We start from the raw sequence: 18,649 nt of genomic DNA on the forward strand, positions 1-18,649 counted from the left end.
TAAATCATGATTATTATGAATTTCATATTCCATTTTGGGTATTAAAAAACCAAAACTATGTTATTTATCATAAATGAAGAATGTTTGAAGGTCCACAAATTCCCTGTTCTGTGAAGGTAATATTTAAGTGTCCTCACAGAGCACAAATTCTTTTCTCCTTGTCTGGGCCCAAAATATTACTCTTGATGGCAAAAGAACGAGGCCATGGTTGAAAGAGTATCCTGTTCTTTACGAAGAATCCCAGTGAAAATGAACACACTACATTTCCCTGGAAAATTCACTCTGTCTAAAGCATGGATTTTGCTAACTCATTGCTGTTGCTAAAGTGACTAGAAAAAGTCTTTTTGGCTAAATCTCTTAAGGAGATGAAATGCATGGGTTCCAACCGTGAACCTGATAGCTATATAATCCTCTTACGCCGGAGCGGTAAATAAAAAATTGTCTCCCGTATGCCGGAGGGGTTTCGGAGTGAGCGCCGAAGCGGAAAAAATATTTTTTCCAAAAAATCACAGCGCGCTTAGTTTTCAAGATTAAGAGTTCATTTTTTGCTCCTTTTTTTGTCATTGCCTGAAATTTAGTATGCAACCATCAGAAATGAAAAAAATTATCATTTTCATATATAAATAATGCGATATATGATAGCGCAAAAACGAAATTTCATATATAATTGTATTCAAATCGCGCTGTGCGCAAAACGGTTAAAGGTAACAAGTTACTTTTTTTTCGTTGTAATGTACACTAAATTGCTATCATTTTGGTATATAACACATTGTATAACGATAAAAGCAACACAGAGAAAATATTATCACAAAATAATGCATGAATTCGTAACGCGCGGACGTAAACAAATATTTTTTTCAAAAATTCACCATAAATCTAAATATTGTCCTAGAGACTTCCCATTTCTTTCAAAATGAAGACAGATGATTGAATATTACTATACTGTAAGAGTATTAGCTTACAATTGCAGTTTTTGACCATATCTGACGAGTTAAAGTTGACCGAATGTCAAATTTTTTTATATATATATTTTTTATATGCAATTATTTCGGAAATAAGAAAAGCTACAACCTTCAAATATTTTTCGTTTTATTCTACATGAAATGACGCACATTTTCATATATAAAACTCTATGAAATCCCTAATATGAAACGGAGCAAATATTCCGAGAATGGGACATACGCATTTCGGAGATTTGTGGCGAAGAATCAGCGCGCGGAGGGAAGGAAAGATTTTTTTTTAAATTCACCATAAATCTAAATAATTTTGCTAGAGACTTCGAATTTGTTTCAAGATGAAGATAAATGACTGAATATTACTAGACTGTAAGAGTTTTAGCTTACAATTGCATTTTTCGACCATTTCGGTAGAGTCAAAGTTGACCGAATGTGGTTTTTTTTCTATTTATCGTGATTTATATGCAAATACTTCGAAAATGAGAAAAGCTACAACCTTCAATTATTTTTTGTTGTATTCTACATGAAATTGCGCACATTTTCATATGTAAAACTTTATGTAACGGCTAATTTAAAATGGTGCAAACATTACCACATTCGCACGTATGATTTTTTCGGAAGAGTTACCGCACGGACGTAAAGAAAATGTTATTTTTTTCATAAATTCACCATAAATCGAAATATTGTGCTAGAGACTTCCAATTTGTTGCAAAATGAAGGTAAATGCTTGAATATTACTAGAATATAAGCGTTTTAGCTTACAATTGCGTTTTTCGACCATTTCGGTAGAGTCAAAGTTGACCGAAGGTTGAAATTTTGGCAATTATCGTTATTTACATGAAAATATCTCAAAACTGATAAAAGCTACAACCATGGGTTGTTTTAAGTTGTATTTTGCATGAAATTGCGCACATTTCCATGTATAAAACTTTATATAACGGCTAATTTTAAAATGGTGCAAACATTACCACAATCGCATGTATGATTTTTTTCGGAAGAGTTACCGTGCGGACGTAAGGAAAAAGTTTTTTCATAAATTAACCATAAATCGAAATATTGTGCTAGAGACTTCCAATTTGTTGCAAAATTAAGGTAAATGATTGAATATTACTAAAATATAGTAGTTTTAGCTTACAATTGCGTTTTTTGACCATTTCGGTAGAGTCAAAGTTGACCGAAGGTTGAAAGTTTGGCAATTATCGTGATTTATATGAAAATATCTCAAAACTGTTAAAAGCTACAATCATGAGTATTTTTTTGTTGTATTTGAAATAAAAATGCGCATTTTCATATATAATACTTCATGTAACGGCTAATTTACAATGGTACAAAAATTATGTCAAAGTGACAAAATAATTTCCGAGATGTGTCGCAGATACTTTTTAGTGTGGCAAGAAAGAAATTCACGCTTGCGCGCCTGCGTAACGATTGTAAACAAAACAACACCTTGATCCGTGAACTCCCAGCATCCCCCAAGGCGCGTGATTCAAAAGTTTTAGGCTGGTAGGCCTATAAGTATTTTTCCGCGAATTTAAAATAAAACTTTTGTAAGTCGATGTAAAATACGTCCAGTCGGCACACGGGAGACAAAAAATGTCGACGTAAAATACGTCCAGTCGGCGTAAGAGGGTTAAGTACTATGTTGAACCTGATAGTCATTTAAGTGCTATGTCTAAATTACAAAATACAAAGAAGTTTGTTTCTGCTTGGTGGTATCAAAGGATCTAATAAGGTCTGGATGTCTGATATCGAGCTTAACGTGGCTCTGTATTCCTTAATAGGTAAAGTAGTTAAACTTCTAGACTTCCTGAGGTGTAACAGAAAATCTGCTACCTCCGCTTTGGAGGTATTAGTAGCAGAAATATTGTCTCTTTTACACCATGATTGAAAGATGGCCCATTTTTTCTGAAGATTTGTCTTCTGCAGATTTTAAAAAGCCCTTCTTTCTGAGTAATTTCCTGACAGTTTATAGCCTGTCAGGGCCAGAGTACATAATCCTGATGGAACCACCTGAAGTAAAGTTGTCTGAGCAGCTGTGGTTTTTGAGGTAGTAAACTTGGTAAATCCGCTAGTAACTTGAGGTGGTCTGGAAACCACTTTTTTGTTGGCCAAAAGGGGTCAATCAAAATCATTGAAACATTTCTCAGACCAAAACTTTTTTTTTTTTTTTACTTGTCTCACCATATTTAGGGGAAGAGACATACAGTTCTTTGTCTGACCAATCTTGTAACACTGCATCTGTTGCCCCTCCTCGAAGGTCCGGGACTGGTGAGCAAAACACCGGGAGTAGACTGTTTTTGGAAGATGTGGAAAGATCCATATAGCTGGTTTCCATCACAATTTGCAGAGGTCTAAGCAGACCAAGGGATCTAACATCAACTCCGTAGGTAGGACTTGCTTCTGGTGGCTCAATTTGTCCTTCAGAACATTAAGGATAAACCTTGTTACTAATCTTGTGTAGTTCTGGGCTGCCAAGAGAAGATTTTTGCTGGTTTGCACAGAGAGAAAGAGTGGGTTCCCCTTGCTTTTTTTATGAAAGACATGGCAGTCATGCTGTCGGAGTGGACTGGCACTGTCTTGTCAAAAACTTCCATGGTGGAATGTTACGGTGTCGAAATATCCTGGCGAAGGGTTGACACAATGTTACGGCCTCTGAGAGAGGTCCGCTTCAGGTTCGATATGAAATAATAAAAAAAATATATTTCAACACCACCAGTTGAAACTGGGGATACAAATAGTATAGCATGAAACACTAACACAACAAAGGTTTATTTACAAGCTTACTAACAAAGGTAAATGCAGAATGGTATCTCCTATTTACATAAAAAGATAGAATCTTACACTGCATGAACTGGGGGAACAGTGAGGCAATTCAAATACTTGCTAGTCAATTTGACTCCGTATTGCAGAATATAGTCTTTTTAAGGCAGGAACTCCCCCCTTTTCTTCTCCGAAGTCTGCTCAACATAGAGACAACTCGGTCGTCCACTCCTGAAGATGATTAGACCAGTATCCAACCAACTCTCGAACAACTATTCTTCTGATTGATCCTTCGTCGGTTCCTTAGTCTCTAGTCTCTCTCTGACGATCACTGCTGCTGATCTCTCACTGATATTCTGACCAGTGGTTCTTACTGAGGATATCTCTCTGTGACTAACAGGTGTCTCTCTTTTACAATCTCTGTTTGCTCCTACTTCCTCCGAGCGTTCATGGTCTCGCAAGGTTTCCGGAAGTTCTTAGAAATTGCAGCATTTCTCCCGCCACTTAGGCGTGTGTTGCACTCCACAACACGCCCGACGATTCCAGAACAGCCGCGAGAATAGGCGCCTCCAACAGTGGCGCGAAAGCCTCCTTGCTGCCGAAACTTCTCGAAAATGCGTTCTCCTTTCCTTTATTTTTCTTTGCTATGAAGCAATTACCATCACACGAAGAAATGGAGACCTGAATGTACCACCATCAATTCTTTCACATTTTTGTGCCACAATTTTTGTTCCTGGGACTGAGTCCTGGATACTTCTTTGCTCCCTAGGAGAACCCCCAAACCTAGATCTGAAGCATCTGAGTAGCAGTGTAGGTTGGGGCTCAAAGGAAGGAATGACTATCCCCGTCAGTCTTCCTTTTGCCTGACAAACTTTGTCTGAAGATTGTCTTCTGCACTTGGCAATAGCTTCTGTAGCTGATTTTGAAAAACCCTTCTTTCAGAGTCATTTCCTAACAGTTTGTAGCCTGTCAGGGTCAGAGTACACAATGTCTGATGGAACTGCCTGATGTGCAGTTGTCTGAGAAGCTGCAGTTTTTGAGGTAGTAACCTTGGGAAATCCACTAGCAACTTGAAGTGGTCTGGAAACTACTCCTTCATTGGCCAAAAGAGGGCTATCAAAATCATTGAAGCATTTCTGCAAGACCGAATCCGGGAGATTTTTTTCTGTCACAACTGGCCTTCAGAAAATCCTAAAAAGGTCTCATTTGTAACCAGCCTAGGATTACAAATTGCTGTGCTGAAAGCTCCTAGAACTCATCCATTTGTTCGCTGAGCAGGATTAAGCGCTAAAAAATTCTCTTACTGTCTTCAAGCACAACCATTCATTTTGGGGATGGAGAAACTCGAAAACTTGAAATAGATGACTCACGTACGTCTCCACGTACGCATCCATGCAAAGCAGACACATGTACGTGGGACAGAGAAGCATCTTGAACTCCTGATGCAGAACAAGAATTCCTTGGAGTCGAACCACGAACAGCATCATCAGGAGAGGAAGGCAAACCACGGCTGAACCACTTCCGCATCCACAACTTTCGATCTTTTCACAAGCGCCTTAAGATCCTTACAACGATGAATAGGCACTGGAGCAGAAGCAGCAGACAAATCACCAACAGAGGACGACGCAGCAACAGCAGATTGCAAAGGGGATGGATCCTTCCCATTAACACCGCCTCCCCTCACCCCACTGATGCCTTTGGCGAAGGAAGCAGAACCACAAGGAACAGCAAATGAAACACTATCACTCTCAGGGACATGCACGTGCCACTCTTCACTCGTTGACAAAGAAATAACAAAGTCCTTAACCCTCCAATGCTTGATATGCTGACACGGTGGAGATGGAGGCAATGGAGGGGAAGAAGACACTACTCCTTCCTTACACACCCTCTTGTCTTAGCAGGAGAGGGGGGAGACGACACAAAACGTTTGCTCACAGCCTTCTCAGCAGAGAGGGTAGCAAAGAATTTTTATGGTAGTATGTAGTATGTAATATGTTTATTGATATTTTCAGTTAATAATAATATTAATAATATAACTAATTATAAAATTGGTATGTGATATTATTTTAAAGAAATAAAAATAATCTTTCCATTTCGCTTAAGTAAGGATGAACCCCTCTCTTTAGGAGATGAGAGAAAATTTATGGTAGATGTATAAGTTTATTAATATTTTCTAATAATAATAATAATAATAATAATAATAATAATAATAATAATATAACTGTAATTTCAAATGAAAATTCTTCCCTTCATCTTTCATTGTATCCATTTCCCTACCTTCTCTCAACTCCAGAGAAGCTGTCAAATATGTCAAGTAATGTGACGGGAAGAAAGCGGTGCCCCATATAATGGTCAATGATTTTGATTGGTACCTCTAGATACAAAATTAATCCGTTCCGAGGCGGCCTTCGTATCATGAGTTTTTCATATCTTGAACCGCATTTTACATGTAAAAAGCCTAATCTGTTCCAAGCCCTACAAAAACACCCCAGTAAATTATATTTCCAGGCTTACAACACGTTCTAGGGTTACGACACCGATCCGACAGAAGAAATATGACTCCAAAAAGGCAAAATACTGTACATACTTGAATAATATTCAACTGCATGTAATGTTCAACCGCATTTTTACTGCATATATTAGGACTTTAGCATATGTCCCTTAGCAATAAGCCTAGCCTATGTTAGCAGTTGCTACTGTAGCCTAGTCTATGATTCTGACATCTAAACCTAAGAAGCTAAAAGCTTAGAGTATGCCAATAAAATGTATAAATAATCAGTATTTACTCATTTCAAATAATTATTAATTAATCATTAACTATAATACACAAACAAAATAGCAAAAAAAACCTTCCAACCGTTTGTTTACATTCAGCTCTTACGAGTACCGAACAATCGCCAAGCAATCATTTTTCCTAGCACACAGTAAGCCATAGATTTTCATTAGTATCTCTCTTCAACTACTGAAACTACCAAACAGTATAATAACCATTCATTTCTATTCTTTATTCTATCTTTACCTAATGTTTTTTTTTTTATTAAGTGTATTGCAAGAATAAGTTTTTCAATTTACAGCATCCTTTTACCAATAGAATACATAGAGCACAAGGGGTAGATGCTTACCAATAGGAGAGCAGGATCTTATGGGGTGACTAGCATCAGGAACCAAGGGAGAGCGGGAGGATGGTGGAGAGTTTACTCAGTTGGCGGCGGGCGAGTTTTAAAATTGTTCTCGGTGGTCCGGGCGAATCTCGGGACTTTACAGCAACAACCTTTCGTAACTTAAACTATTTTCGTATGTAGAGCCAAAAAAATCTTTGTATTTGCTTTCGTATCTCGAGTTTTTCGTAAGTTGAGCCTTTCGTATGTCGAGGTACCACTGTACATAGTATATGTATACACAGGCAGTCCCTGGGTTACAATGGGGGTTCCGTTCTTGAAACGCATTGTAAGACAAAAATCATTGTAAGCCGGAACATAGTAAAAAAAATCCTAGGAAAAGCTTACTTTTAATGCTTTGGGTGTATTAGAAACTATGTAAACTGCATTGTTATTGCATTTTTCATAAAAAAAAATCTTCAAATACTGATTATTTTGCATTTATGGAGTCATATTTCTTCTGCCAGATCAGCATTGTAGGTGTCGTAATCCTGGAATATGCGTCATAAACCTGGAAATAATGTCTGATAAATATACAGTAGAGACCCAGTTCACGACCGTATTAGAACTCGACATAATCGGATTACGCCACTAAATTTCCAATAAACTTATTATCTGTTTTCAACCAAAAAACCAGATTCCGACCCCCGACCATATGATGTTTGTAAACAAAACTGTTTCCGCCAGCCGCCGCTAGTTGGCGTCATCCAGTGCTACCAAATGTAGCATAATTTCATGTTTTTTTTAGCATAATTTGACCCAAGAATTGGAGCTTAGCATAATTTCTTTCACACTTAGGGTTCTAGTACAATTTTAGAATGTATTTTCACTAAAATTTTAAATAGAATGCAGAAAATTCCTGAGTTTCATACACAGCTATAGTGAAAGTATCTTCATAGTGAAATTGCCTCAAAAGCAGCACTAACAAATGAGTTAATTGCTAAGTTTGAACCCAACTAAGGAATGTTAAATTTTGTGAATATAAATAAATACCCACAGTGACATGACAAACGATCAGTAAAGTGTTAGTGTTTTTTCTTCGTGAGTAAAGAATTACTTTTTTTCCTTTTTTAAGTTTTATTTTTTCAGTAGTTATCAAAATTTTAATTATGTCTGAAGTGATTTTCACACAATTTTCAAGTATTTATTCATTGTGTATGTGATTCATTAAAGAAAAATGGTGTTTCAGTGGCATGATAATGATCAAGTAATAAGTACGTATGTTTTTCTTCGAGTAGAGACTGGTTTGTTTGTTTACCTTTTTTTTTTTTAGTTTTAATTTTTCAGTAAATATCAAAATGTTATATTTGAAGTAATTTTCACACATTTTCAAGTATTTATTAATTGTGTATGTGACCTGTTAAAGGAAAATGGTTCTCAGTGGCATGATAATGATGCAGTGATAAGTAAAATTTGTATGTTTTTCTTCACATTTGTATGTGTGATCTTCACACATTTGTCAAATAGTATACTAGTGATTGCATATCAAATAGTATACTAGTGATTGCGCATGTGATCTATTAAAGAAAAATGGTGTTTTATTCGAGTTTGCCAACATGGAAAGATCAACAAATTATTAGTTATAATATTGTCTGTTCGTCACTTTGTATCATTTCACCTAATATATAAATGTTTTAAATTTCCATTACATCGTCGTTTTAGCTCAAATGTATTAGAGAAATGAGAGAATGATAGATTAATAGCATAATTCTGGCACAAAATTGCACCATATTTGGCATAAATTCTTGCTTGGACCAACTAGCATAATTTAGCAAAACGGTTGGTAACACTGGCGACGCCACTCTGCATTGTTTAAAGTCCGCAGCTATTGTTTACAAACATTCAAACATGTATCGTGTCTTGTACACCTTGCGCGCATTTCGTTTGCTTTTTCGGTGGTATCAACTCTATACGCAGTTACCTTTTGATTCATCATGGGTCCCAACATTACTACTGGCTATCTATGTTCAAACCTTTTGCTATTGTTAATCTCTGAAATAATGGAAAAGTCTTTACAAGGCATCTCGCGTTTTCCTTCTTCAAAATGTTTCCATCATTTCCAACTCCAAAATAAACCTTAAGTTTCGTCTATCCTCTCCTCTGCATGAAAGTGATGAGCGAAAAAAAGATTTAATCAAGCACCCTTGCTTGATTTTTTTTTCAAGCATAGACCTATTCTAAAACCATGCTCACACTTGAGGAGCGCGTTTCAGTACCAAATGCAATACGTATTTAAGTGTTAGGTTTGGAGTGAAGGCAATGTTTCGTACGTAGGTTACATGTGTGGTTCGGTAGCGAATGCAATCTTTAAGCTTTGTTAAGCTTGCCGGTAAAGAAGAGGTTAGCCATTGCTTAAATCAGAGAAGCCACTATGCCATATTAAGTGCGTAGTAATTAAGACGAATCTTTTATGTCGTACTGTAATACGTCAGTTTACGTGTAAGATTTGGTAGTGAAACCAGTTACATACGTAACATGTTTGGTTCGGTAGCAACGTAATCTAAGCTTTTTAAGCTTGCCGGTAAAGAGGAGGTTAGCCTTAGCTTAAATCAGAAGCCGCTATGGTATACATTAATTATAGAAATTACGTAGATTCTTTTATGTCTACTGTAAAAATACGTCATTGTTTACGTGTGAGATTTGGTAGTGAAACCACTGTTACATACGCAACGTGTGCCGTTCGGTAGCGAACACAATCTTAAGCTTTGATAACACTCTCTCTCTCTCTCTCTCTCTCTCTCTCTCTCTCTCTCTCTCTCTATTTATTTATTTATTTTTATTTATTCATTTATTTTTCATTTATTGTTCTCTCTCTCTCTCTCTCTCTCTCTCTCTCTCTCTCTCTCTCTCTCTCTCTCTCTCAAGCTTGCTGGTAAAGAGGAGGTTAGCCTTAGCTTAAATCAGAGAAGCCGCTATGGTATGGAATAATTATAGAAATTAAGACGATTCTTTTATGTCTACTGTAAAAAGACGTCAATGTTTACGCGAGATCTGGTAGTGACAGTTTACATATGTAACGCGTGCGCGGTAACGAATGCAATCTGTATGCTTGGTTTATAAGCGTCCTCGTAAAAAGAGGTTAGCTTGATATTAAACTCAAGAGATGCTGGTACGTAATGGTATAGTAATTGTAGAAATTAAGAAGATTCTTTTACTTATATGTACGTATATACGTATGTACCATGCAGTACCATAATAATTGTCAAAGTCCAATAAGCTTGAAACCAGCCCTGATATTGGACAATTTGCCGTAGACGCACCTTTTTTACAAGGACATTTATGAAACAAAATCGTTAGTATCATAACATTTACTGAAAGATAATTTTCAAGCGATTTTGTATACAGTATTGCAGTTGACTTCGTATAAGATTTACCATAAATTAATATCGAATGTAAACGTTTCTAGGCTTATAGCGACGATATGGTTTGTTTACTACCATAGTCCCGCTATAAACCACCAGGGCTGCGCTATGGTTTGATTACATCCTTAAATGCCGACTTACTGAAGGCAAATTTTCATAAGTTTTTGATTAATATAAATTGGGTTTAATTTTAATAGTTTATTAATTTACTGTAATAATTAGACTTGCTTTTCAATGTTTTTATTATGTTAGCAACACGTTTTATGCCTACCCACTACACTATGTTCCACTTACTATTTACCTAGGTAGCCTATGGCGCTTGGTCAACAATCGGTTGGATGCAGGCCAGTTTTCTTTTATACTGTATACTATTATACATTTAAAATTATAAATATACATTTAACATGATATTTATTTAACTTTTAACTTATTTAGTTGTAATTTACATGTAATGTGTTGTATAAAAAGGCAAGGTTAGGGTAATAACTGATGGTCAAGAACGGATTAATCCATTTTCAGTTACTTCTTATGGGAAAACTTGATTCAGTTCTCGAAATAATCGAATTTCGACGCTCCTTCTGGAACGAATTAGCGTCGAGAACCGAGGCTCTACTGTAATTGAAAAGCGTTGTAACCTCGGAATGTCGTAAGCCGAACCCGTCGCAAGCCAGGGACTGCCTGTAATAAGCTTATTATAAATATTTTCAAATAATAATAATATATAATAATAATAATACTATAACTATAATTACAAAATTCATCTGAGTAATTTAAAGATTCTCTCTCTCTCTCTCTCTCCACAAGATACATGTCGTAGTGGTAATGGTAACTCTTTCTATCTCTATTGGCTGCAAGTGTTAGAAGTATATATGTACATATATATCTTTAAGGGTACCTACTAGTGTTTAAGATGACTTTGAAATTATATTAATATAGTAATCTCAAAGATTAATACAGTAATATGATAATAATTTAAGGTAAATAAATTTGATGAAGGATGTTACATAAGGTACAGACTTGGTGTTTCTACTTTGTCCTTCTTTTATCTCTCTATCTCTCTCTGTGCAAAAGAATTGATAAATAGACAAATAGATACTTGTTCAGCCCCCTCTTTCTCTCTGCTCTGGAAAAGATATATGTATATATGGGAGGGGAAGAAGTGTTGCCTAGAAGTTCAACCTTTTGATATCATAAGGAGTTATTCTCTCTCTCTCTCTCTCTCTCTCTCTCTCTCTCTCTCTCTCTCTCTCTCTCTCTCTCTCTCTCTCTCTCTCTCTTATTGACTGTGTATATATTTCTAATGGTAAAATGTTTCAGATGACCTTGAATTGATATTAATAATACCAATTCAATGGAATATTTGGTGTAAGATGATACTTTAAGTATACATTTGGTATTTGAACTTTCAAGATAGGCAGACATAAGCATTCTTAGAGGGAAGTTCTAACTATTCGTGGATTCGAGCTACTAGCGGGGGTGTCTGGTACCCATACCCTGTGAATACGGGGGGAACACAGTAACCCCCGAAGGAGATGGGGCGACATTACACAATAAATCAGCCTGAGGACCTCCCGATACTTCCAATGACAAATCGATGGAAGAAAAGGAAAGGGAGACAGGCTCACAAACTCAAGCATCATGTGGTGTGACTGAGGAAGAAAACGAAGCATCTGGGCGAGGAGATGAAAACCCTTCCCACGAAGGGAGTCGAAACTCTACGATGCTCCCTCTTACTTTAAAATGACTGCCACTGTGATTTAGACCACACATGACATTCCAGGCAGGGATTCATTATAGTACAAAAATCACAACGACACCTACTGGATGTGGAATGGGGGTCCATAGCTGAAGAAGCCAAGAAACAAGAACACGGGAAACCTTGAATCCCTGGGCACATACGTTGGCAAGACCGAGAAGATGCAGAGGAAGCCATAATAACACATACACAGACAAGCAAAAGAGCGAATATGAGCAAAACAACCAGGTTGGACGGAGAGTGAGCAGCCACATCACTCACCCAGGCGATTAAGAACAAGACTAAACATGGTAGCATGGGGTGCGCAGTCTTTGACCAGCTTTCACCCAACATATGAATGCATTGCCAGATCTCACAGATTCCTTGCATTACAATCTCTGATTGTTTAACCCTTAAACGCCGGAGCGGTAAATAAAAAAATGACTCCCGTATGCCGGAGGGGTTTGAGAGTGAGCGCGTAAGCGGAAAAAATATTTTTTTCAAAAAATCACAGCGCGCTTAGTTTTCAAGATTAAGAGTTCATTTTTGGCTCCTTTTTTTGTCATTGCTTGAAGTTTAGTATGCAACCATTAGAAAAGAAAAAAATTATCATTATCATATATAAATAATGCGATATATGATAGCGCAAAAACGAAATTTCATATATAATTGTATTCAAATCGCGCTGTGCGCAAAACGGTTGAAGGTAACAAGTTACTTTTTTTTTCGTTGTAATGTGCACTAAATTGCGATCATTTTGATATATAACACATTGTAAAACGATAAAAGCAACACAGAGAAAATATTATCACAAAATAATGCATGAATTCGTAACGCGCTTACGTAAACACATATTTTTTTCAAAAATTCACCATAAATCTAAATATTGTCCTAGAGACTTCCAATATGTTTCAGAATGAAGACAAATGATTGAATATTACTATACTGTAAGAATATTAGCTTACAAATGCAGTTTTCGACCATATCTGACGAGCTAAAGTTGACCGAATGTCGAATTTTTTATATATATATTTTTTTATATGCAATTATTTCGGAAATAAGAAAAGCTAAAACTTTCAAATATTTTTCGTTTTATTCTACATGAAATTGCGCACATTTTCATATATAAAACTCTATGAAATGCCTAATATGAAACGGAGCAAATATTCCGAGAATGGGACTTACGCATTTCGGAGATTTGTGGCGGAGAATCCGCGCGCGGAGGGATGGAAAGTTTTTTTTAAAAATTCACCATAAATTTAAATATTGTGCTAGAGACTTCGAATTTGTTTCACGATGAAGATAAATGACTGAATATTACTAGACTGTAAGAGTTTTATCTTACAATTGCGTTTTTCGACCATTTCGGTAGAGTCAAATTTGACCGAACGTGGTTTTTTTTCTATTTATCGTGATTTATATGCAAATATTTCGAAAATGAGAATAGCTACAACCTTCAACTATTTATTGTTGTATTATACATGAAATTGCGCACATTTTCATATATAAAACGTTATGTAACGGCTAATTTAAAATGGTGCAAACATTACCACAATCGCACGTATGATTTTTTCGGAAGAGTTACCGCGCGGACGTAAAGAAAATGTTATTTTTTTCATAAATTCACCATAAATCGAAATATTGTGCTAGAGACTTCCAATTTGTTGCAAAATGAAGGTAAATGCTTGAATATTACTAGAATATAGGCGTTTTAGCTTACAATGCGTTTTTTCGACCATTTCGGTAGAGTCAAAATTGACCGAAGGTTGTTGAAAATTTGTCACATCATTTTTTATATGAAAATATTTCGAAATTGATAAAAGCTACAACCATGGGTTGTTTTTAGTTGTATTGTGCATGAAATTGCACACATTTTCATATATAAAACTTTATGTAACGGATAATTTAAAATGGTGCAAACATTACCACAATCGCATGTATGATTATTTTCGGAAGAGTTACCGCGCGGACGTAAGGAAAAAGTTTTTTCATAAATTCACCATAAATCGAAATATTGTGTTAGAGACTTCCAATTAGTTGCAAAATTAAGTTAAATGATTGAATATTACTAAATATAAGAGTTTTAGCTTACAATTGTCGTTTTTTTCGAGACCATTTCGGTAGTCAAAGTTGACCGAAGGTTGAAATTTTGGCACTTATCGTTATTTATATGAAAATATCTTAAAACTGATAAAAGCTAAAATCATGAGTATTTTTTTGTTGTATTCTACATAAAAATGCGCACATTTTCATATATAATACTCTATGTAACGGCTAATTTAAAATGGTACAAAAATTATGTCAAAGTGACGAAATAATTTCAGAGATGTGTCACAGATACTTTTTAGTGCGGCAAGAAAGAAATTCGCGCTTGCGCGCCTGCGTAACGATTGTAAACAAAACAACACCTTGATCCGTGAACTCCCAGCATCCCCCAAGGCGCGTGATTCAAGAGTTTTCGGCTGGTAGGCCTAAAAGTATTTTTCCGCGAATTTTTAAAAAAACTTTTGTATGTCGACGTAAAATACGTCCAGTCGGCACCCGAGAGACAAAAAATGTCGACGTAAAATACGTCCAGTCTGCGTTTAAGGGTTAACTAGATCCAGCTGGGCACTAAAAAATTATGCTATTTTTAAGACCAAAGGTTTGTTCGCGTATGACAAATAGCAAATTGAAGGAGGGCCAGCATTCAGTCAATTTAAAAAAAAAAAAAAAAAAAAAAAAAAAAAAGTTAAATAAACAGCAATAAATAAACGACAATAAATATACACCCAACCTATACACTATGTGCAATAAAAATACAAATTATACACCACTGAAGAATGCAAATGAGTTAACGGCAGTGTAACTGAAGACCAGAGAAGCAATGCTAAATGCTTACTCTTATAAAAGACATAGGCTTTTATTCTCGTGGAAAGAAATTTGCTGTAATGACATTAAAAATTAAGAAAAGTGTACAATATCATCAATTACTGAGTAGAGGATTTTATTTCTGCTCACCTTCGCATCAGATTTAGGTTGTCAAATGCCTTAGGAAAGTGCTGTGGATTTCTGTAAGGAAGCTTGTGCTTTGTCTCAGATCGCGGAATGTGTTTCTGAGAACTTTCATCCAATGAATTTTGACTAGCATGACGAAGTAACAATCTACTGCTGCAATGAAAAGGATTGATTAAATAAGTATATTTTGTGAAAGTTACAACAATTGTCATTTTTTTAATAAAACACAATTTGCACTGAAATAAGTAAAAATTCACTTCCTCTGATGTTTAACTTATTAAATTTCAGTTATTTACGTAAATTACAATGGATGATGTGGATCAATTTAAATATGAAGTTTTTATGATAAAACAAAGTTTAATGTATACTTACCTGGCAGGTATATATATAGCTATATTCTCTGTTCCACCTGGCAGAAATTTTCAAAACTCGCGGCAAACGCTAGTAACCTATTAGTAGTTCAGGCAACCACCACCCCGTTACCGTGGCGCTAGCGCTAGGAACCGTTCCCAATTGGGCCAGATTTTCTCTGAACCCTGTCCCCTGAGGGGAGGCGGGTGGGAATTAAATTATATATACCTGCCAGGTAAGTATACATTAAACTTTGTTTTATCATAAAAACTTCATTTTAATGTATGACACTTACCTGGCAGGTATATATATAGCTGATTGACACATTTGGAGGTGGGTCAAGGACAGCAACATTCTTAGAGTATAAAATATTATTAAAATATTATTAAAACTCCAGGTTCCTTACCTGCTAAGGTAGCTGACTTCATAGGTCCTGCCTCTAAGCCTGCTTAACCCTTAGTAGCTCTCAACAAGGAAGTGTCCTGTATGTTGAAGAAGCTAAGACTGGAACTGACAACTGGACGTGACCAATGTGTTGACAGAACCTTACAGCCCTCTTATGCCACGGCATTCAAGCTAGTAACAGATCATTTACCTGAACTACACACACACCATCACCGGATCATACTAACAAGACTGAGAAAAGTACCGCACACTTTTCTCAGACGACCAATAAACACAAACACCATCACCTAATAAAATCAACTAGCTTAAAAGAAGGTTATGGGGTAGTAACTCCTTTGCCCAATACTGTACCTGAGGACACGTATGGACCTAGCGTCTGACAATTATCAAAGGTTGTCTGAACGTCCCTAAGATAATGAGACGCGAATATTGAATTAGTTCTCCAATATGTAGATTCAATAATTTCCTTGAGGGCTAAATTCTTTTTAGCTAATGAAGTCGCCACTGCCCTGACTTCATGAGCCTTCACTTTCAAAATACCAAAGCTCTGCTCTTCACACAACATATGAGCCTCTTTAATTAACTCTCTCATGAAGAAGGCTAGAGCGTTCTTCGTCATGGGTCTAGTGGGATCTTTAACTGAACACCACAGAGCATCAGACTTCCCTCTGATAACTCTTGTTCTTTCTATATAACATCGCAACGCTCTTACTGGGCAGAGAACTCTTTCTTGCTCTTGACCCACCAATTCAGCTAGACCCAAAACTTCAAAGGATCTTGGCCAAGGAGTAGCTGGATTCTCATTCTTGGCCAAGAAACCTTCTTGGAATGAACACACTGCATTGCCATGTCTCCATCCCACCTTCTTCGATATGGCCTGAAGTTCACTAACTCTTTTAGCAGTTGCTAATGCTACTAAAAAGATAGTCTTCTTAGCAAGATCTCTCAGAGAGGATTCCTCTAACGGCTCGAATTTGCTAGAAGTTAAATACTTCAAGACCACATCAAGGTTCCAAGCAGGTGGCCTGCATTCTGATTGTTTCTTCGTACCAAACGACCTAATCAGATCTCTAAGGTCTAAGTTATTCGAGATGTCTAGATCCCTGTGTCTAAACACTGAGGTTAGCATACTCTTATAACCTTTGATTGTCGAAACTGACAGGCGTAAATCCTTCCTCAAGTATAGAAGGAAATCTGCGATTTGGGTCACAGAGGTATCTGGATGAAGACACTTTCCTGTTCTTACACCACTTCCGGAAATTGTCCCACTTCGACTGATACACTGTGATTGTGGAGGTTCTTCTGGCTCTAGCCACTGCACTGGCCACCTCTCTCGAATATCCCCTCGCTCTGACCAGACGTTCGATAGTCTGAACGCAGTCAGACCCAGAGCGAGGGTATTCTTGTGAAACCTGTCGAAGTGGGGTTGTCTGAGTAAATCTACTCTTAGAGGAAGAGTCCTTGGCGTATCTACTGTCCATTCCAGTACCTCTGTGAACCAACTTTGGGCCGGCCAAAACGGGGCTATTAAGGTCATCCTCGTACCTTTGCTCTCCCTGAACTTCTTCATCACTTTCCCCAGCACCTTGAACGGAGGAAAAGCGTACAGATCTAAGTTTGACCAATCCATCAGGAATGCATCGACCGCCACTGCTTCCTGGTCTGGAACCGGAGAGCAATATGTTGGTAACCTTTTTGTTCTGGCTGTCGCAAACAGATCCACTACCGGACGGCCCCACAACCTCCACAGGCTCTGGCAAACCTCCATGTGCAACGTCCACTCCGTCGAGAGAAGTTGCTCTCTTCTGCTCAACAGGTCCGCACCACGTTCTTCTCTCCTTGTATAAACCTGGTGAGTATCACGACCTTTTCCTCTTCCGCCCAAAGCAGAATTTTCTTTTGCCAGATCGTAAAGGGGAAAAGAATGAGTTCCCCCTTGTTTCCGGATGTATGCCAGAGCCGTGGTGTTGTCCGAGTTTGACCTGCACTGTCTTGTTTCGAATCAACTCTCTGAAGTGCTTCAAAGCCAAGAAAATTGCCATCAGTTCCTTCCTGTTTATGTGCCACTTCGTTTCGACCTTGCTCCAAAGTCCCGACACCTCTTGAGGGCCTAATGTCGCTCCCCAACCCGCGTCCGACGCGTCGGAAAACAAGACGAGGTCTGGGTTCTTCTGCTGAAGCGACATCCCTCTTGCTAACCTGCCTGGAGTTAAGCCACCACTTTAATTCCTCCTTTACTTCGGACGGAATTAGAAACTGGAAGGAATCCGGTTGCAATTTTCTTGGCCATGAATCCTTCAGGAAAAACTGAAGAGGTCCTCATGTGCAGTCTTCCTAAAGAAATGAACCTCTCTAGCGAAGAGAGTGTGCCCAGTAGACTCATCCACTCTCTTGCAGAGCATCGGTCTTTCTTTAGAAAGTCCTGCACCTTCCGAATGCATTGGGCTTGCCTCTCGGGGGACGGAAAAGCCCGAAAAGTCACTGCCGATATCTGAATCCCCAAATAAACTATCTGTTGTTGGGGCTCCAATTGAGACTTTCCCATATTCACTACCAGACCTAGGTCTTTTGCCAAGTCCAATGTTTGACTCAAGTCCTCCAGACATTGACTTCTTGATTGGGATCTTATCAACCAGTCGTCCAGATAAAAAGACACTCTGATCCCTCTTAAATGTAACCATCTCGCCACATTGGACATCATCCTCGTGAACACTTGAGGGGCTGTGCAAAGGCCGAAGCATAGGGCCTTGAACTGAAAGACCCTGTCCTGAATCACAAACCTTAGATACTTCCTGCTTCCTGGATGAATCGGAATATGAAAGTATGCGTCTTGTAAGTCCCAGAGTCGCCATCCAGTCCCCTGGACGTACCGCTGCCAAGTACTGAAATCGTTCGTCTCCATAGTGAACTTGGTCTTTTCTACGA

At 37.5% G+C, this 18,649-nt stretch overlaps 2 protein-coding genes across 2 annotated transcripts in view; one reads left to right on the forward strand and one right to left on the reverse strand.

Annotated features, from left to right (window-relative positions):
* Nucleotides 1-18,649, forward strand: part of LOC135224576 (ring canal kelch homolog) — a gene marked incomplete in the record, with an annotated part of 536,926 nt that overhangs the window by 271,993 nt on the left and 246,284 nt on the right.
* The window catches only part of LOC135224830 (ring canal kelch homolog), a 120,981-nt gene that overhangs the window by 96,962 nt on the left and 5,370 nt on the right, over nt 1-18,649 (reverse strand). The window contains exon 2 of the mRNA XM_064264152.1: nt 14,972-15,204. Within this exon, the coding sequence (XP_064120222.1) occupies nt 14,972-15,204 (233 nt within the window). The remainder of the gene's footprint in view (nt 1-14,971; nt 15,205-18,649) is intronic.

Source organism: Macrobrachium nipponense, chromosome 12, assembly GCF_015104395.2.
Source record: "Macrobrachium nipponense isolate FS-2020 chromosome 12, ASM1510439v2, whole genome shotgun sequence".
NCBI lineage: Eukaryota > Metazoa > Arthropoda > Malacostraca > Decapoda > Palaemonidae > Macrobrachium > Macrobrachium nipponense.